Below are 26,965 nucleotides of genomic sequence, written 5' to 3'. Positions count from 1 at the left end.
TAAAAATAAAGTTTTTTACTGTTAAACAAACATTCAAAATACATGACCTTTGAATTAAAGACTGATACAACATCAGAGTTGAGGAGGCACCTAGGACCTTGCCGGCTCTGCTGTACCTATTAATGCTCTGATCTGAGGACTGACCGCTTCCAATGGTGGAATGACATGGTTGGGTCACAATACAAGTGCAACATGGCTACGATTGACAGGGAAATTGAAGGACCTGTTGCTGACCCCAGTTCTAAAGCACTAATCCTCAATTTTACAATTTGCAAATACAATTTGTCTTCAAATTTAGACATTATGGGGGTCATTTACTATAGTGCTATGGTGCTAATTCGCGCAAATTGCCGCGAATTAGCGCTAATTTGCGGCAATTTAGCGCGAATTAGCGCTAATAGCGCTAATTCGCGCTAAAACGGTATTCACTATAGCGCTGGTGAGAAAATACTCCCAAAATCGAATTTACTATAGCTCCCTGAAACTAAATAGTGCCCAAACCCTTACTCTGCTAAAACCTAGAGAATTGCACATGGAAATAATGTTTAGAGCATGATATAATTGCCTAAATGGTACTGAAATATGCAGTATATTATTTAAAGATTATCTGCTTTTAAACTGTGTGAAAAAGTGATTTCTACACTGAAATATCTTTAAAAGTCTGAAAAGTGAAAAATTCCCCGTTTTGGACAACTAGGTGCCAACACAACTGAGCATGCTCAGACCTGAAAATAACTCTCATTTTAACTCAAGTGTCTTTTTTACCAGGAGCTATAGTAAATACCAAAATGAGAGCTAATTAGAGAGCATTTTTTGGGAGTTAAAATCTGCTCTAATTTAGTCCAAATGAAGTTTCAGTCATTGATTCTAATGGAACAATTCTAACTTTCACAAAAAAACCTTTAAGCCTGGTTTCACACATGTGCGGTGCGAATTGAAGCTCAGGTTTCACTGGGGAGATAACAATCTCCTGTTCAACGGATTCATTGCGTTTTTGCTCAGGATTAGAGAGCAGGGAGAGGGGGAGGGAGGGGGGGGGAGAGGGGGAGGTGTAGTGAGGAGAAAGAGAAAATCCTTGTTCAGAACGCAATGCATCTGCGAATCAGATGCGTTCCCATAGGAGATAATAGGCTTGTAGTTCGCACCGCAATGCCCAAAAAACGCACACGTTTTTTGTGCAATGCGCAGTGCGAATGCAACGCACATACGTGAACCAGATACATTCATATGAATGTATTTTAAAATGTCCTGCGAATTAGATGCGGTGTAAGCCGCATCTAATTCGCATAGGTGTGAACCCGGGCTTAATGTTGAGATAAAATGTATCTTTCTGTGAAATAAATTTTCCTTTGCAACATTGTTGCTTCTACTTAAAATATTTTGATTTTAAGAATGCAACAATGTGGAATGTTTTGATGTTTTGGTAAAATATATTTTTCTCTGTCACTTTCACTTGTTACTCTTCATCTCACAACAATCTTTACCCCAAACTCACACAGGAGTCTTTATAATCCACAAACAATACCATTGCTGATGAAAATTTAAAATGAATCACAATTTTTTGTGCTTTTTATTATTTCCAAATATTCATAATTTGAGCCCAAAAAATGTGATATGTGTTTTTATGTGGAGTTATGTGTAGGAGGTCCTCACATGCGGCAGCTCCGTGGCTTAGAGGTCAGAACTTCTGCTTAGTATCGCTGAGTGTCTGGGTTCAAATCCCAACCATGTTACTTCGTGTAGAGAAGCTGTCTCATCTACCAGGTCCTATAACTATGTCTAATTGTAGTAGTTATGTGTAGGAGGGTTCCACCACCATTGTAAGTCTTTTCCAGATACACTATATAGCCAAAAGTATTGGGACGCCTGCCTTTACACACACATGAACTTTAATGGCAGCCCAGTCTTAGTCCGTAGGGTTAAAATTTGATTTGGTCCACCCTTTGCAGCTAGAACAACTTCTGGGAAGGCTGTCCACAAGGTTTAGTCTGCCTATGGGAATGTTTGATCATTCTTCCAGAAGTGCATTTGTGAGGCCAGGCACTGATGTTGGATGAGAAGGCCTGGCTTGCAGTCTCTACTCTAATTCAGCCAAAGGGTGTTCTATCGGGTTGAGGCCAGGACTCTGTGCAGGCCAGTCAAGTTTCTCCACCCCAAACTTGCTCATCCATGTCTTTATGGACCTTGCTTTGTGTACTGGTGTGCAGTCATGTTGGAACAGGAAGGGGCTTTCCCCAAACTGTCCCCACAAAGTTGGGAGCATGAAATTCTCCAAAATGTCTTGGTATGCTGACGCCTTAAGAGTTCCCTTATCTGAAACTAAGAGGCCAAGCCCAACCCCTGAAAAACAACCCCGCACCATAATCCCCCTCCACCAAATGATTTGGACCAGTGCACAAAGCAAGGTCCATAAAGACATGGATGAGTGATTTTGGGGTGGAGGAACTTGACTGGCCTGAACAGAGTCCTGACCTCAACACAACAGAACACCTTGGGGATAAATTAGAGAGGAGACTGTAGGTCAGGCCTTCTCATCCAACATCAGTGCCTGACCTCACAAATGCACTTGGAAGATTGGTCAAACATTCCCACAGACACACTCCTAAACCTTGTGGACAAGAAGAGTTGAAGCTGTTATAGCTGCAAAGGGTGGGCCAAATGAGTTTTGAACCCAATACTAATACTGGGATGCCATTACAGTTCATGTGTGTTTAAAGGCAGGCATCCCAATACTTACGCCAATATACTGTATATTGCTTGTGACACTGAGCATGGCTATGGACTTAGGGCTGGTTCACACCACAGAGATGCAGAGAACATGCTTGGGGCTGCCTGGTGGCTAAGTGGGTAGCAGTTCTGTCTAGCAGCACCTGGGATGTTGGTTCAATTCCCCAACATGCTAATGCTTGTGTTGAAGTTTATATGTTCTCCCTGTGTGGGTTTCTCACCACAATCTAAAGACATGCTGGCATCTTATTTGTCTCCTGTCAAAATAGGTTCTAATGTAAGAAAGTTAATTTTGGACTTTATATTGGAAGCTCATTGCAGCCAGGGACTGATGTTAATGTTTATTAGCACTAATCATGCCCAGGGACTTGGACATTTCAAATTTTAGGGTTTACACTGCACAGGTACATACATATGCTTAGAAAACTGTTGCTTTGTTTATGTGGATGCAAATGGACTTTGATCTTTGGCCTGTAGTTTGAGATTTGATGCACATAGCCAAGGGCTAACACAGTTGTGAATAGTATTATGTGTTCCTGCTCATCAGGTGCAATCACTTTAGACATACATGAAGAGACAGATTGAAAGATACTGGTGGGCGTTAGTGATGTCCAGTTCATGAACGAATCGTTCTTTTGAATCGATTCTTTTCAGTGAACTGGATGAATCGATTCATCTGAGTGAACTGATCCGTTTGAAACAGTTCACTATGCACTCAATACATAGCAGAGCAGAGCAGGCCTGGTAATATGATCCTAGAGTGAGAGAGCTTGGCCCCTCCCTGCAACCAATCAGCATGCTCAAGGCACAGAGACACTCAGGAACTGGATACAAACTTAAAACAAGAGTCAGGAGTACATAGTACACCGAGTTAAAGAATCATACAGGTTACCGAGTTAAAGAATCATACAGGTTACCGAGTTAAAGAATCATACAGGTTACCGAGTTAAAGAATCATACAGGTTACCGAGTTAAAGAATCATAGGAGTTGTTAGAACATAGTAACTGAAAGAACCATGAGTCACCACCAGTAGAACAATACACTAAATCAATGATCAGGTAGCAGCACTACACTACAGACTGCTTTAAAGACAGAGAGGACAAAGTCAAGATAAGAAGATATCCTCATTCAGATTAATTATTTAACCCTTTAGTATTTAGTTGGCTTATCCTAAAGGAGATATGCATGTTAAAAAGGGACAAACATCCCTTCTGGGACATGTGTCTAATTTAGTAGCTATATAACTGAATGAGAGACCTGTCTCGTTTTTATAACACAAAAATACATTTTATCCTTCTTTATAGTAATATTTTTCTGCATTCTGCGTAATATTTTTCTGCGTTCTGGTCCTGCGATTTCTATGCCTCCTGGATCCTTGGATTTTTCTTTTAATTCCTACAACTATGACCTCTACAGTGGTATAGAAAATAACACAGAAAAGAGAGAAAAAAAAATGTTTTTAATAGAACAATATCAAACTATTTTAAAGTACTAGAATAATTACGATAAAAAAAACTGTACTTATTAAACTGTTACAGAAAATTATATTTAACTGTCTTTCGATAATACTTTCTTTGGGCTGGGTTCACACTGGTGTGATGCAAGGAAACCCTGGGAATCCTGTTCGCACTTGAATCACAGGCGGTTCACACTGACATCTGTGAACCGCTGCGGGTGTCAATAAAAAGTTAATGACACCCTCAGATCGGTTCGCAGATCACAGTGTTAACTGAAATGGTACACCCATGCAATCCGATTCCAGTGCAGACCAAAAGAAAGGGTCCTGTACCATTTTTGTCTGAATGCAATGCAAATTCAGCCATACCATCTGTATGGTTGAATTTGCATCGCACAGACATCGCATATGATCTGCACAGCAATGTGGTGCAAATAACATGCAATGTCTGTGTCCCAGCCTTAAACAACAATACAAAATATGTAACAAAGGAGATAAATAAAACACAACTAAATCAAAGAAAGTGCAAACGTAGTGCAAAACTAATGAAAAAAATTAAGATAATTTATCCCTCTTTATGGAGTTGTATTTGCAGGAGAGGTGATGTTAGCATTAACAAAAATGAGCTGTCTAACTTTATTTGGATTTAGCCTGCTCCTTCTTTCTGAAATTATCTGGCCAGCTTTCGAAAATATTCTTTCTGCAGGCACAGAGGTAGCTACTATGCACAGCCTTGTCTTCATAACTGTTGTCAGGTTTTCATAGATTGCCTGCCTTGCTTTCCACCAGGCCAAAGGATCATCAGTTCTTGGAAGGAGGGATTCTGCAAGATATCCTCTCATTTCTGCAATTGCATTAGATGTAGGGTTGCAGATGGTAACTGAATCAGCCACTCGCTCATCAAAGTCTGCCCAAAAAGACGTTTGCTGTTCAGACCGAGGAGGAGCTGGGGGGTCCCTAAGGCCAGCTTGAGGATGATCCCCATGGGTAATGGACCCAATTCTTGCAGCAGCTGCAATGACACTTTTGGAGGCTTCATCTGCTGCTGCTGCATCATGAAATGCCCTTTGTTTAAACCTAGGGTCCAGAAGGGTCGCCTCAGCCAACTGGCGAAAGTGTTCAATTTGGTGGAATCGTTTTTGCATCTCTTCTGAAAGTGCATTCATCATTTGCATAACAGGGCCATGATTGGATGCAGTACCACGGAATTTTTGGACGACTTTTTGCAGTCCCCTTGCCATCAAAATTACCTTTGATGCTGTCACATATCTGTTATATGAGAAAGAAAGGACACAAATTACTAAACGAATGCAATCATACCTAGTGTAGGCCAAATGCATACATTGCTGTTTATGATAAAGTAGTTACCCATGTGGTTTGAACTATTGCAAAATGATAGTTTAAAATAATGCATCTGTTTAAATGGTTATATAATATATTAAATTAATACACACCTGTCTGCGCTAATTTCCATAGTGACCTCTTCAAAGGGCTTCAGTAGGTCACATGCATTTTTTACTACATCCCACTCTTCAAGTTTCAGGGTTGGAAGGTTGGGGTTGACCAAAGCAAGTGTGGCAATAATGGCTTCTCTCAGATCCAAAAATCTTCGAAGCATATAATATGTGGAATTCCACCTTGTTGCTACATCTTGCTTCAGCCTCAGTTCTTCAAGGCCCATTTGCCTTTGGGTTGCTTTTAACCTTTCAGTAGCAACAGTGCTCCTGTTGACAAATTCAACAATATTCTTCACTTTGGTCACCGTCTCCTGAATGCTTTTTAAACTTTCCCTCACAATCAGGTTGAGTGTATGAGCAAAGCATGCCAAGTACTTCCATCCAACGTTCCGGATCGCTGCTTTTATGTTGCTGGCATTGTCAGAGATACAAGCAACAATTCTGTTTGTGATGCCCCACTCTTCACAGATTTTTGAAAGTTCCACTGACAGATTGTCAGCTGTGTGCCTTTCTGTAAATGAGAAGCAGTCCAGCAAAGAGGATGAAAGTTTAAAATTATCATCAATATAATGACAAGTGACTGCCATAAAACTAGTGGTTGTGCGTGATGTCCAGCAGTCAGTTGTCAGACACACAGCAGAAGCATTGCTCACTTTAACCATCAGTTCTGCTTTAATGCTGTCATACAGCTGAGGTAACAAACTTCCCGATAGTGTCTTTCTATTCGGCAAAACATATGATGGATCAAGAGCTTTCACAAAACTCCTAAATCCCTTGTCATCTACTACTGAAAAAGGTTGTAAATCCAGAGCAATCATTTTAACCAACTGCTCATCCAGCTTGCTCTGTCTGATGGGGCCAATTGGTGCTCTCACATACCTTGTAATTGGATTTTGCCTAGACTGTTGTACAAAGGTACCAATTCCAGATGTGGTGGATGATTCACTTGCAGGGGTGATGACGGTATCACCGGAGGTTGAAGGCCTTGATGTGCATTCACCTGAGGCTGATGCGGATTCTGCTGGACCCTCTTGTCTCACTTGCATAAGCAATGCAGTTGGATGTTTGCTTTGAAGATGTCGTCTAAAATTTGAAGTTGATCCTCCTTGCCCTGAGAAAATCTTCTTACAAATCTTGCATTTTGCCTTCTGTGGACCAGCTTCCTCAAAATTAATCCATATATTGCTTCTCTTTCTTGAAGCCATCCTGACTGGTAAAGGTCACTTGCAGCTATCTACTCTATGTTTAACTTTTGTCGGGGGTTGTTGTTTATGAAAATAAATGGCAAGTTCAACCCCTTCAGACTGCAGCAAAATGCCCAAGTTTTGAAGATAAGAAAAACCCTAGAACTTGAGCTGTGTGTTTGTTCAAACATTATCTACCATTTTCACATTAAGTGCACCCACTTTTAGGCTGGGTTCACACTAGTGTGATGCCAGACATCGCATGTGAATCGCACTGCATTGCTGTGCACATCACATGTGATGTCTGTGTGATGTGAATTCAGCCATACAAACTAAATCACATCACATTCGCACCAAAATGCTGCAGGACCCTTTTTCAGTCCGCACTGGAATTGGACCGCATGGGTGTTCACACCTATGCGATCTGATTCCTGTCCAATTTCACAGTTTGCACTGTGATCTGCAAACTGGTTTGGGGGTGTCATTAATTTTACATTGACACCTGCAGTGGTTCGCAGAGAGCAGTGTGAACTTCTTGCGAGTCAGATGCGATGCAGGAACCTGCACTGGAATCGCATTGGATCGCACAAGTGTGAACCAGGACTCATAGTTTTAAAAGGACATATAAGCTTTCCTTTAAGATAAAATTTATATACATGAACCAAATGAATAAAATAAAAGTAAATGTGAGAAATTAAAATTGTATTTTTTTCCAACAAACTGTTTTAAAAGCGATTTTTTTTTTTTTTTTTTTTTATTAACCAATAAAGAAACCCCCTTGGTGCATTTTGTAATACAGGTAGTTAAAACACAGAACCCTATGATCCAATTGATTATAACTCTGATCATACTGATCAAAAAGGAAGGAAAGTGTTAAATACTCAATGGGTCACAAATTAAAAGCCTGTACAGGACATTCATTAACCATGAATTATATTTCTAGAATTATTGCAATCACTCTGACGTTTGTAGTGACACCTAACGTGTGAAGCAATCATCGTTTATGTACACGTGCATGCCCTACACACGTTTATTCACATGCAGATATCGGGGTCGGTGGGGATGGTTTTAGTTTTTATTTTTTCACTTAACATGCCTCTATGTGATAGTTTGTTAAAGTGACAGGTTCTCTTTATTGCATCTTGGGTCTGTTATATGATCATATGAGTATAGGATTGTGCTCAGTAACCTGGGTAGCAGGTGTTCTGTCAGATCAAGCAATCTATATTAGTAGCCAATATTGCCACTTACGTGATGCACAAACAGCTGTGTAAACAAAAAGCGGGTTTTTGTGCATGTGAACTGCATTCTGATGGGCCAACTTCACAGTTAAGATTGCTAGCCTTCAGGTTTGTCCGTAGTCTTTACAGTGCATAATGAGGCCTCTTTCACACTTGTGTGACTTGTCCTGCGACTTGGAACTACAAAGTCGCATGACAAGTGGTACCCTATGATTCCAAAGAGTACCATTCATATCTGTGCGTCTTCAAGTCACAGCGACTTCAAAGTAGTCACTGCATTACTTTGGTCCTATTTTGATGCGACTTGAGGCAGAGACCTCAAGATTACATAGGTAATTCTTCAAGTCGCATCAAAGTCACGGTAAAAATTGTGACAAAAATTGCAACAACTTTCAAATGGCACAAGTGTGAAAGGAGCCTAACGATTGGATTTTACTACCGTGGGTACTTCGCCCGCCCGTGGTAGTAAAATCCGATAATTTTTCTTGTGCATGCACTGTAAAGATTACAGAAAAATCTGATGGCTAGCAATGTTAACTGTGAAGTTGGCCAATCAGAATGAGGTTCACACGCACAAAAACCCGATTTTTCATCTACACAGCTTTTTGTGCGACACCAAAATTGATGACGCTGGCTGCTCTGACAAATTGTGTTCTGACACAATAGTATTGTGCTTGTACTCTGAGCAGCAAACTAAATACAAGTAAAGCTCCCCAGGACCTGCCAACCTTCTGTGAAGAATCATTCTTTTGATTCTAATCATTTAAGAAGGTTGAGTCAGAGATTTGGTTCACTTGCTTGTCAGTAGACTCAGCAAGTGAACCGAAGAACCGAAGAATCGATTCATTGAATCGGTTCATTTCAGTGAGTAGTTCGAAATGAACCGATTCACTTAAAAGATCCGGACTTCCCATCACTAGTGGGCGTGTACTTCTATTGGGTGTGTCAGTGTGCTAACAATACAACCTCTCTTATATAAAGGCCTGCAGTAGGGGGGTTCATTTGGCCTGAGAAGGTCAGGTTTTTTGTTGCGATGTAGAAGGAATGATATTGGGAGATTTGATGAAATTCTTGTGCATTTTTTCAATCAAAAGTGGGTTTATGTGGCCATGCTGTCAATGTTGTGTGTGTATTGTTCCTGTCTGATCATGCAAACATCGTTTGGAAGCATCTGCTGACCTACTCTTTTTGATCTCGTTTAATCGTGTACACCGAAATGCAGCTTCCAGCAGAACGTGATCATCTATGTATGTATGTATGTGTGGATTGTGGGCTGGTGGTGGGTGTTTTGAATAAGTCTTTTGCAATATTATGTTGGAATGCTTTGTAAGAATGACTGTTAAGTATGTTTCTATAATCTTGCAGATAATGTGATGTGTTGCCCGTTATACACTGAAATTAAAGCTGTGTCCACTCTAAGGTTTTGTCTAATTTTAGATTGTAAGCTCCTATGAGCAGGGCCCTTAAAATTTCCGTTGCTAAATGTAGCACCATATATCCTGTCCAAATTTTTTTGAAGCTAGTAAATGTAAATTTATTTTTTTTTTCTGCTGGTAAAATAAAAGGTGTGTGTGTGTGTGTGTGTGTGTGTGTGTGTGTGTGTGTGTGTGTGTGTGTGTGTGTGTGTGTGTGTGTGTGTCTGTCTACTTTTCTTTTTAGTTTTTGTGGGTGGTGGTTTTGGGAAAGTGCAATATCTTTTATATTTTATTTCAATATGTATTTGTGCACCAAAAAACTAATCTCTTTGCCCTCATTCACATGCTACTTTGAAATTGCACTACTTCACTTGAAGTAGCACGATTTCAAAGTAGCAAGGTCAGCGTGATTTCAGGGGGCTTCATACACAAATGTCTATTGAGGGCGCACCTGAAATCGGCAAAAGTAGTGCAGGAACTACTTTAGCAAATTGATGCGGTGCCACAAAAAAAAGTTGCATCGATTGGAACAGTGCCATTGCCAATAGTCATGCGATTTGATCTCTTAAATCGCATGACTAATCGCTCCAATGTAAACATAGGCTTCTGCACAACTGCAAGTTATATATAAAGATTCCACCTTTATCATTAACAGCTGTGGAGAATTGCAGGTAATGAATTCAGCTGGTGGATAGGCAGTGTTTGAATGTGTCAGCTCTGGTTCACATTGGTGTGATTTGACATGTCAAATCTGTGGCAATTGCACTGTTCTAATTGGTGCGATTTGTATTGATATTGGTGCAGAAACCTGCAATGATGTCTCTGATGTTGCCCCCACAGTCGGGACTGACATGCAGGAATGAAATTGTGGGAGTTCAGCTGAACGCTTTCCTCCCGCTGTCATTGTGAACCAGGGCTCAAACTGGGCCTTTTGCCTTTGTAATTCACCTGCTGCTAACCCAGGGACACCATTTCTTATCAAACTCCCTTAAGTTTACCTTCAAATATATGTAGAAATACAGATTTGCATATCTGAAAATAAAAAATACTAATCATGGTTGAGATCAAATATTCGCAGCTGCAATCAAAAGCGCGGTTTCACCTTCTGACCTGGAAATTAGTCATTGTATGCACGCGGAAGTTCCTGTGCTGGTCAGGATCTCCATCTAGGTGGACATGGCGAGGTCTCTTTAGCAGAGAGGAGGTGCTGCTCATTGGCCGGGTAAGTGTAGGATATGTACTTGTACTTAATCAATGCGGGGGTGGATGTCATAGTTAGATTTGGTGTGGGTGGGGTTCATTGATTTGTTTGGCATCACCACACATTTGCTTCCGTCCCATGTGCACACATCACTTCCTGCATTTGTTCTGCTGATGTAAATCAGTAAGGACTATGCAAGTATGAATGAGAGCTCCTTTTATTAAAATATATATGACTTGTTTCACAGCTGGGCGAATTTTCCAGCAAATTTGGACCTCTGAGTTGAATGACAAGTTGTACCCCATGATTCTCAATGACAACCATTCATATCTGTGCTACTTTAAGTCGCACCAACTTCAAAGTAGTCCCTGTACTACTTTGGTGTGACTTGAGGTATATCGGGTACAATATTACACAGGCATTCCCAGAAGTTGGGGCCAAGTTGCAGCGGCAAAGTGGCAGCAAAATAGTATGACTTTCAGGTCGCAGCAGTGTGAATGAGATTCAAGGATAACACCTTTGAATTTGGCCCTATTGTCACTTGTGCATCCTGAAGGTGTAGCAAATTCGTCCCTGCACTACCTTGGTTTGACTTTGATGCAATTTGAGGTCCATACACCACAAGATTACACAGACATTGCTTCAAGTCATGACAAAGCTGTGCAATTTTAAGGTCGCACAAGTGCAAATGGGGCCTTATTCAAAGGTGTTATCAATTAATCGCATTAGGTTACTTTCACACTTGGGTGACTTTTCATGGAGCTTTGGACCTCAGAGTCACATGAAAAGTTGGCCCCCTTGATTTCCATGCATATTTATTAAAGCTGCACGATTAATCGTCATCGTGATTTTTTTCCCCTTTACGATCTTGAAAAAAGAGTTTCACGATTCTTGCTATGCAAAGAACTCTCTCTGCTCTTCTGAAGCCACAGCCGAAAAACCAGGAAGTCTGCCAAGAATTAGAACATTCTTTATCAGTGAACTTAACTAGAAACCTTGTAACAATTTGTCAATTAAATAGAATTCTGTGTAAGTGAGGAAAGTTTAACCACTTAAACACTAAACATTTTTCTGACATTTGTTGGTTTCAGGTTAAAATCATTTTTTTTTTTTGCTAGAAAATTACTTAAAACCCCCCAACATTATATATATTTTTTTAGTAGAGACCCCAGAGAATAAAATGGTGGTTGTTACAATATTTTATGTCACACTGTATTTGCGCCTTTCAAATGCAATTTTTTTGGGAAAAAAGTACTTTAATGAATTAAAAAAAAAAAAAAAAAAAGAAAAGTTAGCCCAATTTTTTTGTGGGATAATGTGAAAGATTTTACGTCGCGAGAATCGTGATCTTTTTATTCTTACCAAAAAAATTGTGATTCTCATTTTGGCCAGAACCGTGCAGCTCTAATATCTATGCAACTTCACCCATGTTCACATAGGTCTGAATTGACATGTCAAATTGTAGGCCAAATCTGCACCTATTGATGGCCATTTGAACTGTCCGAATTGGTGCGACGCCACAACGATTCCCAAAAGTAGTTCCTGCACTACTTTGGGCGACTTCAGGGGGCGATTTCTTACCTCCCAACTTTTTGAGATGGGTATAAGGGACACCTATTAGAAAAAGTAGGTAGGCATAGGACACCTTCTTAAAAGAGAACTGTTGGGACCTATGTGATTTCACTAGACATCTGTGCACGAAAGTGCACTGATGTCTCTGACAAAGTCGGCCTGAGTCACACTTGTGCGACTTTGGACATCAGAGTCGTATGACAAGTCATACCCCATGATTTTTAATGTGTACCATTCATATCTGTGTGACTTCAAGTAACACTGACTTCAACGTAGTCCCTGTACTACTTTGGTCTGACTTTGATGTGAGTTGAGGTCCATAGACCTCAAGTTTACACAGGCATTCCCTGGAATTGCGGCAAAATTGCTGATGCAAAATCATGGGAAAGTTGCGTATCTTTCCCTGCGACTCCTGCGTCCATAGACCTCAAGATTACACAGGCATTGCTTAAAGTCGCATTAAAATCTCGCAACTTTCAGGTCGCACAAGTGTGAAAGGTGCCTAAGTCACTGTGCTGAGTACTATTTTATACCTAGAATATAAAGTAGTCCCACCATCAAACACTAGTAAACATATGTTCTCAATATAATTGTGCTCAAATGACTGAAAATCACACAGATGGTATCACCTACTGAAAGCTTGCATTGTACTCAGCAGCATATGCTGAAAAGAGGCAAATGCCTATTAGCCAATGCCACATCGGCACGAGCATGGTTGTTACTATAATATTAATGCCTGAAATGCAAAACATTATTGTATTGAATCAAACATTGTTAAATGTATTTTCTCTGTAGGTAAGTGCTCAGCTCTGTAGCATAGCGGTATACCCTGCTGCCCCCAAAAGTTCAAGCCATGAATTCAAATCCCACTGACAGCATCACCTCCTAGAAGTGTGCATTGTACTCAGAAGCATAATTAGCCAAAGCACATCAGCTTGCTTTATTCCATATTTTAACTCTTCAAATGCATGCAATGGTATGTACTTATTCAATAATATGGTATGGAATTCCAAAATTCAAGGAAAAAAATGTCGTAGGGTCCCCCCAGTACATACCAGGCCCTTCGGTATGGACTTTAAGGGAAACTCCACACCAAAATGTAAAATAAATTTGATGTGGGGCCCCCCAAAATTAATACCAGACCCTTATCTGAGCATGCAGCCTGGAGGTCAGGATAGGGGGGACGAGTGAGCACCCTCCCCTTCTGAACCTTACCAGGCCACATGCCCCAAAGCACCTTTTCCCCATGTTGATGGGGACAAGGGCCTCTTCCCGACAACACTGGTCGGTGGTTGTCGGTCAGCAGGCAGGGGGTTTATCAGAATCTGGAAGCCCCCTTTAACAAGGAGGCTCCCAGATCCTGCCCCCTATGTGAATAGGTATGGGGTGCATTTTACCCCTACCCATTCACCAAAAAAAGCAGTGAAATGTAAAAAAATTAATAGCCGGTTTTTGACAAGTCCTTTATTGTAGAATAGCTCCGAGCTGTCTTCTTCCCTGAGCCATCTTCTCCAGACGCTGTCTCTCCCTCCTCCATCTTCTCCTCGAGCTGTATTCTCCCAGAGCCGTCTCTCCTGCCGCCGCCATCTGCTGTGTTCTTCCGCACCGCTGGTTACCCACTAATAAAAAAAAGCTGCTCTTCTTCCACGGTGGTCTTCCTCTGCTGTGTTGTCACCCGCTGTGTGGCGTCTCTTACATAGCCATGGAGCAGACTCTCCGGGTGACATTATCGGATGGCCACAGAAGACCGCCACAAGAAGAGCGGCTTTTTTTTTATTAGTGGGTAACCGGCTGCGCTGAAGAACACATCAGCGGGAGAAGATGGTGGCAGCAGGAGAGACAGCTCGGGGAGAAGAAACATCAAACACTAGTGAATGTATTTTCTATGTATGACTGTGCTACACCCAATAGGCTAGCGGTCAGCACTTCTACCTTGAAGAACTCATGGGTTCAAATCCCACAGAGAAATACTAAAAGATTGAATTGGTGAAAAAAAGCAAATGACTATTAGCCAATTAGCCAAAGCAGCATATGTTGAAAATAGGTGAATGCCAATTAGCCAATGCACTTTAAATTTGGCTGATTCTATTATATTAACTCTTCAAATGCATGCAATGATATGTAAGTATTCAATACTATTATGGTGTGAAATTCCAAACACCACACACTAACTAATGGGCAGATTACATTTTTTTGTTTGTTCATTTTAATTCGCTTGTGCACTGAAAAAATAAACACAGCTGGGGGATGGTAGGTTGGCTGGTATTTGAACTTGTACCATGAGTGCTGTGGAGACATCTGAGCAGACTACTAAGCCATTGTGCTAAGTATGAGACCTACATAATAGTGTAGTATGATTAAAGAATGAATATAAATAATTACCGCTTTATAGTCACCTAAATTAAAAAATAAAAAACAACATACAACAAATAGGTAACCTAAATGTTTAATACATGTAACTTTACAGAATAGCAGACATTACTATGTAATAATCATTCATAACTGCATTAGTTAGCAAAAGAAGGAAAAAACTAGGAATACTAATTGCAACATACATCAATAGATGCACACGAGGTAGAGCACATCTCACATAAAATGTTTCTTTCACATACATGGATCATGATTACAGTGCAGTACTATATAACAACTTGGTAGGAATTGGCATTTGCATATACGCGGAAGCGCTAATTAGCGCCAGCTTAGAATTTACTAACATGTTTTTCACTAATAGCACTAGTTTTTCATTCGCACATTCGCCTGTTGAAATTTTATTTGGCTAAAATGGGAGCTATTATTTGCCATAGTGCCCAGTACTTCCTGGAGCTATAGTAAATGACCCCCATAGACTTTAACGGTGTTCGCGTGCTCGAACAAACTTTTTTCCTGTTCACATGTTCTGGTGCGTATTCCCAACCACACCACAAGACTACCTGCCTGGAGTTTGCATGTTCTCCCTGTGCCTGCGTGGGTTTCCTCCGGGTACTCCGGTTTCCTCCCACACTCCAAAGACATGCTGGTAGGTTAATTGGCTTCTGTCTAAATTGGCCCTAGTATATGAATGTGAGTTAGGGATCTTAGATTGTAAGCTCCTTGAGGGTAGGGGCCCATATTAGTGTATAATGTATATGTAAAGCACTGCGTAAATTGACGGCACTATAGAAGTACCTTAAATAAAAATAAATAAGTCTTCACTAATATTATGGTGTGAATCTCCAAAACACCATACACTAGCTAACAAGCAGTTTACATTTGATAAACTTTATTGTATAGTATATAACACATCAAACACTAGTAAAAGTATTTTGTATGTATAATTGTGCTCAGCCCAATAAGCTAGCAGTTAGCCCCTCTACCTTCACACATTCAGGTACTGAAGGACTCATGGGTTCAAATCCCACAGAAAAATCCTAAAAGATTGCATTGGTGGGAAAAGGAGAATGCCAATTAGCCAAAGCAACACAAATATATGTGTATATATATTTACTGAAAATAGGTGATTGCCAAGTAGCCAATGCAGTTTAATGTGAAAGTTTTTATTGTATTAACTCTTTAAATGCATGCAATGGTATGTAAGTATTCAATTATATTATGATGTGACATTCCAAACACCACACACTAGCTAAAGGGCAGTTTACATTTCTTTGTTTATTTTAATTCACTTGTGCACTGAAAAAATAAACACAGCTGGTGGATGGTAGGTTGGCTGTTGTTTGAACTCATACCATGAGTGGTGTGGAGATATCCAAGCAGACCACTAAGCCATTGTGCTAAGTACAAGACCTGGATAATAGTGTAGTATTATTAAAGAATGAACACAAATAATTACTGCTTTATAGTCAACTAAATTAATAAATAATAAATCAAAAACATGAAAAAAACAACATACAACAAATAGGTAACCTAAATGATTAATACATGTAACTTTACAGAATAGCAGACATTACTATGTAATAATCATTCAGAACTGCATTTCTTAGCAAAAGAAGGAAAAAAAAACTAGGAATACTAATTGCAATATAAATCAATAGATGCATGGGAACTAGAGCACATCTCTGATAAAAAATGTTTCTTTCACATACATGGATCATGGCTACAGTACAGTGCTATATAACAACTTGATAAGAATTGGCATTTGTATATACGCGGAAGCGCTAATTAGCGGCAATTTAGAATTTACAAACATTTGTTCCCCGCTTATATCGCTGATTTTCATGCACAAATTCGCCGTTTTGTTTCCATTTGGCTAAAATGGGCTCTATTATTTGCCATAGTGCCCAGTACTTCCTGGAGTTATAGTAAATGACCCCCTATGTCTTCATTTTTAATGGGGCCTTATTCGATTATCTCCTCAAAAATGTGCTGCATCCCTTTGATTTGTTCAATGCTGTTAGGGTAGACTCCCATCCTCTCCAGGGTTGTGCACTTGCTTTAGAACATATACAATAAAATATAAAATATTTGAATTTATGAAGCACGGTTAGCATAATGTAAACTTTTTCTTAGGCTGGAATACTTTATCATCTCTTGGCAGAGCCATACTGGAGAATTTCCCTAAGAAATGAAAATTCTGATACCTGCAACTAATACACTGTATGCAGTCATACTCCAGAGTATGATTACTAATAATTAATTAAAAATTAATAGTATATAAAAACTCATTATTCATGAGTTTGCCAGGACATGAATAAACTACATTCCACGCTTTCTATCTGGACAATTTAATACTACTAATAAAGCTACGACTGTTGCTACTAAGACTAATTTATCTTCTTCTAGCTGGGCAGTTTTATACTACTACTACTACTACTACTACTACTACTATTATAGTTATTATTATTTTATTGTTAACGTCCCAATGAGGGAAATAAAAATGTGAAGAGAATGACTGAATCAGATGAGTTTTGCTTGATTTGAAAATGACAGGTAGTCCCAGTTTGGGCTAGCTGCTAATTGTCTGAATCACCCACTGATTACTTATAATTCTCAAGTTCTATTCTTTTAAGGCACCTCATTCTACATGTTTAAACTTCCATGTATTCTACACTATGGAAATTTGTGATGGGGGATCATAGCTGGTGATTGTATTACATTTTACCACTAGAATAATGGTCTCCCATCACAAAATTTTAGTTTCATAACGAATGTTCATATATTTAAAAAGAGAAATGGTTTCAAAACAGATGCATTTTATCACTGTCCATTTTGTTGAGGCATTTATTAAACTGAATGTTGAACTAGATGTTAAGGAAGCACACAGAGTTTGTTGAATATCAAATGATTCTGTTCATTTGAATTAGATGATTGCATTACATAATTCCCTTTCCATTCTAAGCAGTCATATAAAGTTTTATTGTGTATTGTTGTAATATCAATATAAATCTGTGATTTTCTGCATACATTACTTTGCCAGATGTTATTTTGTATCCTCTAGTCAATGCCTTTGTTTTCATACTAATATTAATTAAAGTATACATATTTATAGAGGTTTAATAATTTAGAAGATCCCAGCTTTTCTATTAAACCTAAAGTAATAGTTTTGACATCGGTGTCAACTAGGCTTAAGTCAGCATGTCTTTTTTGATATGGCAATTTACTTGGCTTTATGTTGTCAATTAGAATTCCACATTCCTGCTAAGTCAATACAATTAGATTACTACAGAGACTTCATTACAGCCACAAGCAGGACCGCAGCTGAGGTGTATACAATTTTCTCCCTATGACGCCAACAAAGCTAAACTGCTTTTTAAAACAACTGCCATTAAGCTACAATATGCCTTCAAACAGAAAATACAATCAGCTGGTAAAATGGGGTAATTAATTCATAAATATGCCAAGCCTTGTAAAGTTTTCTAAAGAAAATTTTCATAAAGTACCTGTTAAAAGTATTTTTTTTTTAAATATGTAAGCATAGAGTTCAAGGTGCTCTCTGCAGACTTTATACACTAACTGAATGTTATAGTTTGCTCCTATATGTTTTAAAACTTAATTTGGTGACTTTGGCTTAGTTTGTTGTCTTCCATTAATTTTTTTACCATTAGTTTTGAACTTGACATTTCATACTGACATACTTTCAGTAGATGAATATAGTTCTTAATTTCTTTTGTCAGCCTGTTTAAATCTTTCTTGTGCCTTTGACCAAACTATCACTACCTGAGTATCAAAATCCTTTGATGAAGATGAAAGTTCTGAGAGTAAAGTGTATTGATGATGACCTAGCTGTTCCCATCTCATGACACTCAGTCATGTTTGATGTGTAGTTTAATGTGAAAATACAAAATCTCTGTTTTCATATAAAGCTGCATTATCTTGGTTGATGCTAAACCATGTTTGGTTTAGCATCAACTATCATGAAGCATGATAACTATCAGTTATATACAATAACTGACACATTAGGATCTGATGGTGCATGATGAAGTTTATTAACATTCCACATCACTATACATAATCCTAGTCCTTTATTAAATAATTATACAATATTTACATTGCAATATTTGCTAATTGTATGTCAATAAAATACACACATTGTCTAAATAAATCTGTAAAATATTTCATAATGTGTATGGCCAGCTATAAAAAAAAATAATGATTTATTAAATGTTTCTGAAAAGGAATGTATTTCCAATCCTTCCTTGAAAAATTACATACATTTTTTAAAATCAAATTATGTTTATAGAGATAAGCAAAAAAGCTAATGTAAACCCCAGTTTGCAAAAAGTAATCTAGCTGATTTGTGTTGGAATTTAATCATTATGTTGGCCATTTTAATTCCATGAGTGAAATGAGCTCCTGAAATTCTCTCTTGGCCCCACTTTGTACAAATGCAAATAAAATTTGAATTTCAATCCATTCGATTTACTTTTTTCAAAGGAGCTTGCTGGAGAACTTTTGACTGAACAGCAGCTGCATCCAATCATATTGCAATACAGTAGTCCAGCTGGGGGATTCACCCACCCATGCTGTTTAGCAAGGATGGAGGAATCTGCTGCACCAGCAATGTATGGCTTGTTTTATTGTACAGTGCTCCTGTCAATGCACAGCAGCAACGAATTGAGAAAGAGAAAGTGTTTTACAAAAAAGTATAGTCTGAAGGTAAAAAAAGTTAGTAAAAAGTAATAAGTAGTATTTCTGGTATTTTCAATTCACCTTAGATTTACTCAGATGTAGATAGAATTGACTTAAAGGGGTTGTAAAGGCTCGTGTTTTCACCTTAATGCATCCTATGCATTAAGGTGAAAAAAAACCTTGCAGTCACCGGCCCTCTAGCCCCCCCATTTTACTTACCTGAGCCCCGAATTTCTGTTGGCACGTTCCCATCATCCCTCTCTGCTCTTGATTGGATAGATTGATAACAGCGCAGCCATTGGCTCCCGCTGTAAATCAAATCCAATGATGCGGGCGCTGGGGGGCAGGGCCGAGTCCTGCATTCGGCCTCTATATACGCCGAATGCTGGACTCTGGAGCGTACCTGCAAGGTAACCCCCTCAGGAGAGCGCTTCTCCAAGGGGGTTATCTAATGCGGGGAGGAGCCGCAAGAGCTGCCGAGGGACCCCAGAAATGGATGTTCGGGGCAACTCTGTGCAAAACGAGCTGCACAGTGGAGGTAAGTATGACATGTTTGTTATTTAAAAAAAAAAAAAAACAATCCTTTAGTATCACTTTACATTAGACATTGTGTAGCATACTTCCTAGTACAGCACAGAATAAGCCCCAGTTTACACCAGGTGCGGCTTTGAAGTCACACTACTTCAGCCTGATTTCAAAGCCGCCACTCAATGCAACTTTTTGTGCGGGTTGCTAACATCTGTGTGACTTCATACATAGATGTCAATGAAATTTGCACATGAAATCTCACAAAAATTGTGCAGGAACCTTTTTCAAAGTCACTGTGACTAATGCACCAATTTGAATAGTTCCATAGCAGCAAATAGAGTGCGACCTGTCATGTGACTTTAATTTGTCAAGTTGCATGACAAGTCACATCCAGTGTGAACGGGGGCTAAATCAAGGACACAATTGTTTTGTGGACAACACCCACCTGTCTCCAGTGAATCGCAAACCTGATCAGCGTCCCTATCACTGTGTTTGCATTTAAGAAGCACCAGACAGGGAGATGTTATTTGCACTGGGAATAGTGGTGGGGCAACATCGTCATGGCAGTGGGTGAATCTCGTCAATGCCAATTGTGATTGACATGGATGTACATTGCAGGACAATGTGAATGATGATAGATTTACATCAGGGGACATTGTTAATTTTTTAAATAAAGAACTTTTTCAATGGTGTGGGTATTTTTATTTGATACTTATCTTTACTGATTGTGAATGAATAACAAGATGTAGTGTATACCTCTTATTCATACATGAGGGGGTGGATATCTGGGGTTCCCTTGTGATGATAATGCATTACATAGTTACATACGGTAGTTACATAGTTAGTCTGGCTGAAAAAAGACACAAGTCCATCTAGTTCAACCAATAGAAGGGAAAAAAAAATAATATACACACACCAGGCAATGGTATTGTGATTGCTCCCAATCCAAAATGTATTGCGTATACAAAAGATAAAATGATTTGTCACGATTAAAACAACAAAAGAAAAAAACATCTTATCAAAGCGGCGCTTCTGTCACAAATCAAAAATAGTGACCCACCAGCATATATAGCATTATACATGTGATAAAGATAACCACACAGTGAAAAACAGTAGCGGACAGATACAATAGTAAATGAATTTGAAGAGATCGAGTCCGTGGTGAACTTCATTAAAAGGCAAAGAGGGGAAATATTCGGATAGTGCACCAATCACCGTATTCCACACACTGTGCTCCACGCGCCCCTTTGGGGTTCAAACTCACCAAAATGTTGTAAATGTCAGGCCTTAACAGCACCTACGGTATCCCGCTAGTCTCCTACGAGGGCCATAGAATAGTTCTGTTTTCAAGCTTTTTTATTTTTGATGTGTGTCATCCAAAACATTAAAACCTTCATTTCCATACAGCTGCTATATTTGCCAGTAAATCTGATGGCTTGATGTCAGAAAAGACTCTAACAGTTGTTCACCATAGGGCCAGGGATGTTTAAAGTGCTGCGCGGGACAATACAGGTCCACTCACCGCTCTGTGCTACGCAGCATTAGATACGTGTCTTCAGTTCACCGTAAGGTCAACCCCTTGACCGGTTTCATCATTCCGACTTTGTCAAAGGGCGTGACTTTACGGCGCGGCGCCCCTGAATATATAGTAGTAAATTGAGTGGATTCCCATTAACTCTTTGCCGCACTCACAGTTTCTATATTGAAACAGTGCACTCTGGACACTATGGGCTCTAAACGGCAAAGAGCTAGGTTTGCTAATGATTGCTACCGACATCAGACCAGAGGATCATTAGAGTCTATAATGCATGTCAATCGCTAATAGCAACGCAGGTCTCTCTTAATACTCTGTATTTATATTAAAACATTTAAAAATGCCCTTTCCATTTCTTGATTTCTTTATAAAAACAAGAAGGGGGTGAGAGTCACTGGACGGGCAGTTGATATAGTTTCCATTAGAAATCATTAACCATACTCACTTATGGTAAAATTTACAATCAGAAAATCATTGATCATATTGGAAAAATTCATTAATCAAATAAACATCTAAAACCTAATATTAATCTAAAAACAATAATGTAACCTATCAAAATAAATATAGAAAAAAATCAGTATTTCCTCTGTTGGCTGTCTTCAAATCTATGTAGTGAAAACCATATCTAGTAGTCACTGATGAAGCAGTTCAAGTCAAGGTCTATATTTAACCCTCTAGAGGTAAGACTGTCAGTTAAAAAAATCCACTGCGTTTCCCTTTTAGGCAGTTCCCTCACCAAAGGGTGCAGTGGTGTGTATTACATTTGTGCCTGACTTGGTTATGTATGACAATTAAAAAGTGCTTAGCCCCCCTAAACAAGTTAGTAGGACAGGGATTATAAACTAAAATCAATTAGAAACAATTGCATGACAACTACCAATATGAAAAAATAAAGAAACTGCAAGATCAACAAAACTTGTATATGCATATAGTCATAAACAGGAAACATAAAGTATCAATATGGACTGGAGTGTTGTATCATCAGCATACCTGCACTATCCTTTCTGAATGTCTTGGCAATGGCATATCTAACATATGACAGCCATGGGAAGTGCCATGGGTGCCATGGGGGGGTGGCAAAAAAGCCATCCTCGCAAGAAAAAAAAACCCACCCGTCCTCCCGCGGCCCTCTTCCACACTAAAATAGCCCCCAGCGCAGTGGAAGGCCTGCTGGAGCACGGCGCCGGCACAGCACTTGCTAATAATTACTTGGCCTGCCTGGCGTGGGGAGCGACAGGCACCCCCCTGATGGCCGATGCCTGACGAGACCAGGTCCACATAGGGTAGAGTAACTGGCAGAGGTGGACTGTGATGTTAGGATGAGAAGAGACGAGAGAAGGAATGGATGACGGCCTGACGGGGAACCCCCAGGCAGCAGCAAGGATAGCAACCTAGCAGTAGCAGCTACTAGCAGGTGCTACTTCTTGATCATCATCATGTTCCTGTCATGTGCGATTTTGTGCATGTGCGCCAACTGCCAAGCAGAAGAAAGCACCCAATCAAATATAGTGCTCAATGGATTAAAGAAATATGCACAGCCATTGCCATAGATATCATAAATAAAGTGTAATAAAGTGATTTGTGCTTAAAAGTAGTACCTGCTGTTGCACAAATTACTTTATGACACTTTATTTATGTTATCTATGGCTATGCATATTTATAATTTATTTAATCCATATTGAGCACTTTATTTGATTGGTTGCTTGCTTCTGCTTGGGCCTGGCACACACGCACAATCGCACATGATGGACAGAGTATCGGTAACTGTAAGCGCAAACACACAAGTCCATATATAACAGGAGATATAAAGGGCTGAGCATCTTAGTCCATAGGGGACAGGCTGGAAGTTCAAGGGTTTAGTGGTAACCGGTAATGTAATGGTTAAAGTAGGCTGGTAGGCTGGGCAGCTGCTGTCCTCAGAGAGCTGGCTCTGTGATGGATGAGAGAGGGGTAGAGAAGGAAGCGCCACCTGAGTGTAGTATTAACATACGATGTTTGGGGGCGTGTCCGACTTCCGGTATGTGAGGAAGCTTCTCTTCAGAGCTCTGACTGCGCCAAAATCCTGAATGATCCTGTAGACCTGTAAACTACCCATTTTCCACCCAAAACTACCAGATCGGATAGAGGAACAATCCGGGCACCTGAATATGGTGAAGTACGGCCCAAGTATAGACCCCACGCCTGCAGAGAAGCTGGTCAAATATGCACATGGAGATTCCCAAGATGGCGCCCGGCAGAGAGAGAGACGGCCAGCTAACACTGATCCACCAGACCGCGAATGGGACGAGGGGGATGGAGACTGGCTGGATCCGACTGACCCGCTGGCTCATCCCTTGCCCTCTCTCCACTCAGACCCCGAGGAGAGCAGCTCCGGGATACAGGGAGGTGAGCCGACGCTGCTGCAGATCATGGACACTATTAAGAGCTGCCATGCGGCTTTATCTACACAGATAGAAACCATCCGAGTAGATTTTGCATTACTTAAAGATGACGTCTGCAAAGTGAAGCAGCGTGTATCACAGACGGAGCAAAGAATAAGCACAGTGGAGGATGATCTTCACCCCCTGTTACTGCAGGTGAGAGATAAGTCGGCGGACAACAAATCCCAGGAGGCCAAATTGGGGGATATCGAGGACAGGCTGAGGAGGAACAACCTCAGATTCATAGGTTTCCCGGAGGGTACGGAAGGGAAGAATCCGGAGGAATTCCTGCTGTCCTGGCTTAAACAAACATTTGGGCCTGAAAGTTTTTCCCACCTGTTCGCCATTGAACGTGCACACAGAGTTCCACTGAGACCCCCCATTCCAGGGAGATATCCCAGACTCATGCTGGCGCGCTTTTTATATTTCAGAGATAAAGAAACCATACTGAGGAAAGCCCGTAACTTACCTGAACTGTTACACAACAATAACAAGATCTCCATTTTCCCTGATTTTTCTGCGGCCACACAGAAACAAAGAGCGGCATTTCAAAGCATAAAGCAACGACTGAGAGAACGCAGTTTACCATACAGTATGCTTTATCCAGCTAAACTGCGCGTGGTGCACAAGGGACAAACACAATTCTTTCTATCACCCAAGGAATCAAATAGGTGGCTGGAATCTCTGGGACAGGCTTAACGTATGTGATGCCCACAGCAGAATGTAACATCATCCAGCAAAACCCAGGATGCTTCCTAGATTAAGGATGCCGACAGATTTTTTTTCTTTATCCCCCCCCCCTTTTTTTTCTCTCCCACTTTTATTTTACCCTCTATCACAGGTGCATTGAACATTCATAAGAATACGTAGAATGAGGAAGGAATATCGGGCTACAAGATCCTGCTGAACTCTAAGCCACACAGGAACATTTCTAAGAGACCGCAACGCGGTACAGTGAGTGCTCAGGAAACTACCACATACTTTACCCTAAAGCCTCCTGCCCGGCTGGTGCAGGAAGATTACCCCCCCCCCCTTTAGGGAGCTATTTGCTACGATGTTTGGGGTAAAAGTCTGCAGGATGTTTGGGGCTGCAGGCAGGATGGGGGGAGGGGGAATTCAACTCAGTGAAGCTGATTTCAGGAAAAGTTATGTTTTTTTGTTGTTTTATTTTTCTTGGTTAATGTTGGGTATTCTAAAAATTCAATTTACCACAAGTATTGGAAAGAGATGTGCATTGTGAATGGGCTTCCCATCTACGTGCAAATACTGTTTCATATGGATAAGGTTACAAATATTGTTGATATATATTGTATGGAGAGGTTGAGTGATAATGCACCTATGCTGCCAGTCTATTTTTGGAAGGTATTACATCTCCCCACCAAACTAAACATCCTAGGAAATATATTACTTATGTGTCCTGATGCAGTCTCTTAATCTCCTCTCCTGGAATGTGAGAGGACTCAATTCTAAGATCAAACGAGCGCTGGTATTTAAATATATTTTAAAGCGCAAACCACATATTATATTTTTCCAGGAGACACATTTAGTTGGCTCCAAAACCTTAGCCCTTCACAGAGCTGGTTTTAGTAGGGCGTTCCACTCAACTTACTCCAACTATGCCAGGGGAGTGTCTGTGCTGATCGCCAAATCACTTTTATACACCGTTAAGACGGTGAAAATTGACCCTATGGGCAGATATGTAGCTCTGGTATTGATTATTGATAATCAGGTATACACTTTTGTAGCTATCTATATGCCACCACCGTTTATAATCAAAGTATGGGAAGCAATGATGACGGAGGTATTGAGGATGGCGGAGGGTCCTCTTATTCTAGCTGGTGACCTAAACGCAGTGTTATCTCCAGATACAGATAGACACGGGAGGGCTACAGTGGGAGGGTCTCCTTTGGAGACATGTGTACAACCATATAATCTGGTGGAGGCTTGGAGGTGGAAGCACCCAGACATCAAGGAATATTCCTGTTTTTCCTCCACCTTCAATACTCTTTCCAGGATTGATTTATGTTTTGTGTCAAAAGAATTATTGCCGAAGGTGATGGATACTCAGTATTTACCGCGGGCCATCTCGGACCACTCCCCCTTGCTTCTCACCATTGATATGGGGAGGCCAAGGGGATATGTGGTGTGGAGATTAACCCCTATGTGGCTTAAGGAGGAATGCTTTGAGAGGTCAACTGCTTCATCCATTAATACTTTCTGGTTAGAAAATAGAAATGAAGTTCCAATTGGGATCACCTGGGATGCTTTTAAGGCGACACTCCGGGGCTCCACAGCGGGACTTATCAAACAGTTCCAATCAGATAGGGGTTGGAAGGTGAGGGAGGCTGAACAGTTAGCCACTGAATCTGAGGTGGAATATATTAAAAATCCTACCTCTGATACATACAGACTATGGAGGGAAAATATAAGACAGTTAGACTTAGTATTAATAGAAAAAACACAAAAGTTACTTTATCAAGCGCAGAGGATCTTTGAATTTGGGGATAAGAACAGTAGATTATTGGCATATTTAGCTCACTCCCAGCAGGCCCCAACTTCTACACCACGTATACGGGATATGAACATGACACTATGTACGTCACAAGTAGATATAGCAAATGCATTCTTGGATTTCTATAAGGATCTATACACTTCAAAAGTTGATTATGCAATGGAGGAAGTCCGAGAATACTTAGGGCCAATACCCCTGTTGGAGCTCACGGAGGAAAATGCGACGGAGCTGGATGATCCCTTCTCAGTTGAAGAGGTTATCTCAGCTATTGGAGCATTAAAACCTAATAAGACTCCTGGCTTGGATGGATTCCCGGTGGAGTGGTATGGGATGTATGCTGAAATCCTGGCCCCTAAGCTCCTAACTATATATGAAGATGCATACAACAGGGGTATATTGCCTGAATCTATGAGAGAAGCACTGATAGTGCTGATCCCAAAGCCGCATAAGGACCATGATCTATGTGAGTCATACCGACCGATATCGCTTATTAATGTGGACGCAAACATTTTAGCTAAACTTTTGGCAAGGAGACTGAACAAAGCTATTGCCTCTATTATTCATCCTGATCAAACAGGTTTTACTCCTGAAAGGTCGACGGCTATAAACCTGAGACATCTTTTCACCATAATTCAGTCTAAAGGCCCTGCCCAAG

General features: G+C 40.2%; 2 protein-coding genes across 6 annotated transcripts in view; both read right to left on the bottom strand.

The window, feature by feature from the left end:
* The window catches only part of SGCZ (sarcoglycan zeta), a 2,017,576-nt gene that overhangs the window by 647,130 nt on the left and 1,343,481 nt on the right, over nucleotides 1-26,965 (bottom strand). The gene's annotated exons all lie outside the window — the stretch shown is intronic.
* LOC141127816 (zinc finger BED domain-containing protein 4-like) lies at nucleotides 4,760-6,846 on the bottom strand. The gene is made up of 2 exons (XM_073614621.1): nucleotides 5,639-6,846; nucleotides 4,760-5,453 (listed from the first exon to the last, which is right to left on the bottom strand). The coding sequence occupies exons 1-2, from the start codon at nucleotides 6,844-6,846 to the stop codon at nucleotides 4,760-4,762; spliced, it is 1,902 nt and encodes a 633-aa protein (XP_073470722.1).

This window comes from Aquarana catesbeiana, linkage group LG01, assembly GCF_042186555.1.
Source record: "Aquarana catesbeiana isolate 2022-GZ linkage group LG01, ASM4218655v1, whole genome shotgun sequence".
NCBI lineage: Eukaryota > Metazoa > Chordata > Amphibia > Anura > Ranidae > Aquarana > Aquarana catesbeiana.
This window is presented reverse-complemented; position numbering and strand designations above follow the sequence as displayed.

What these genes read in the sequence shown, in the direction of transcription:
- LOC141127816 (XM_073614621.1), bottom strand. Translation starts at nt 6,846, where the DNA reads ATGGCTTCAAGAAAGAGAAGCAATATATGGATTAATTTTGAGGAAGCT. An exon ending in ATGGAAATTAGCGCAGACAG is followed by an intron (nt 5,454 to 5,638) that starts GTGTGTATTAAT and finishes CTCATATAACAG; the next exon opens with ATATGTGACAGCATCAAAGG.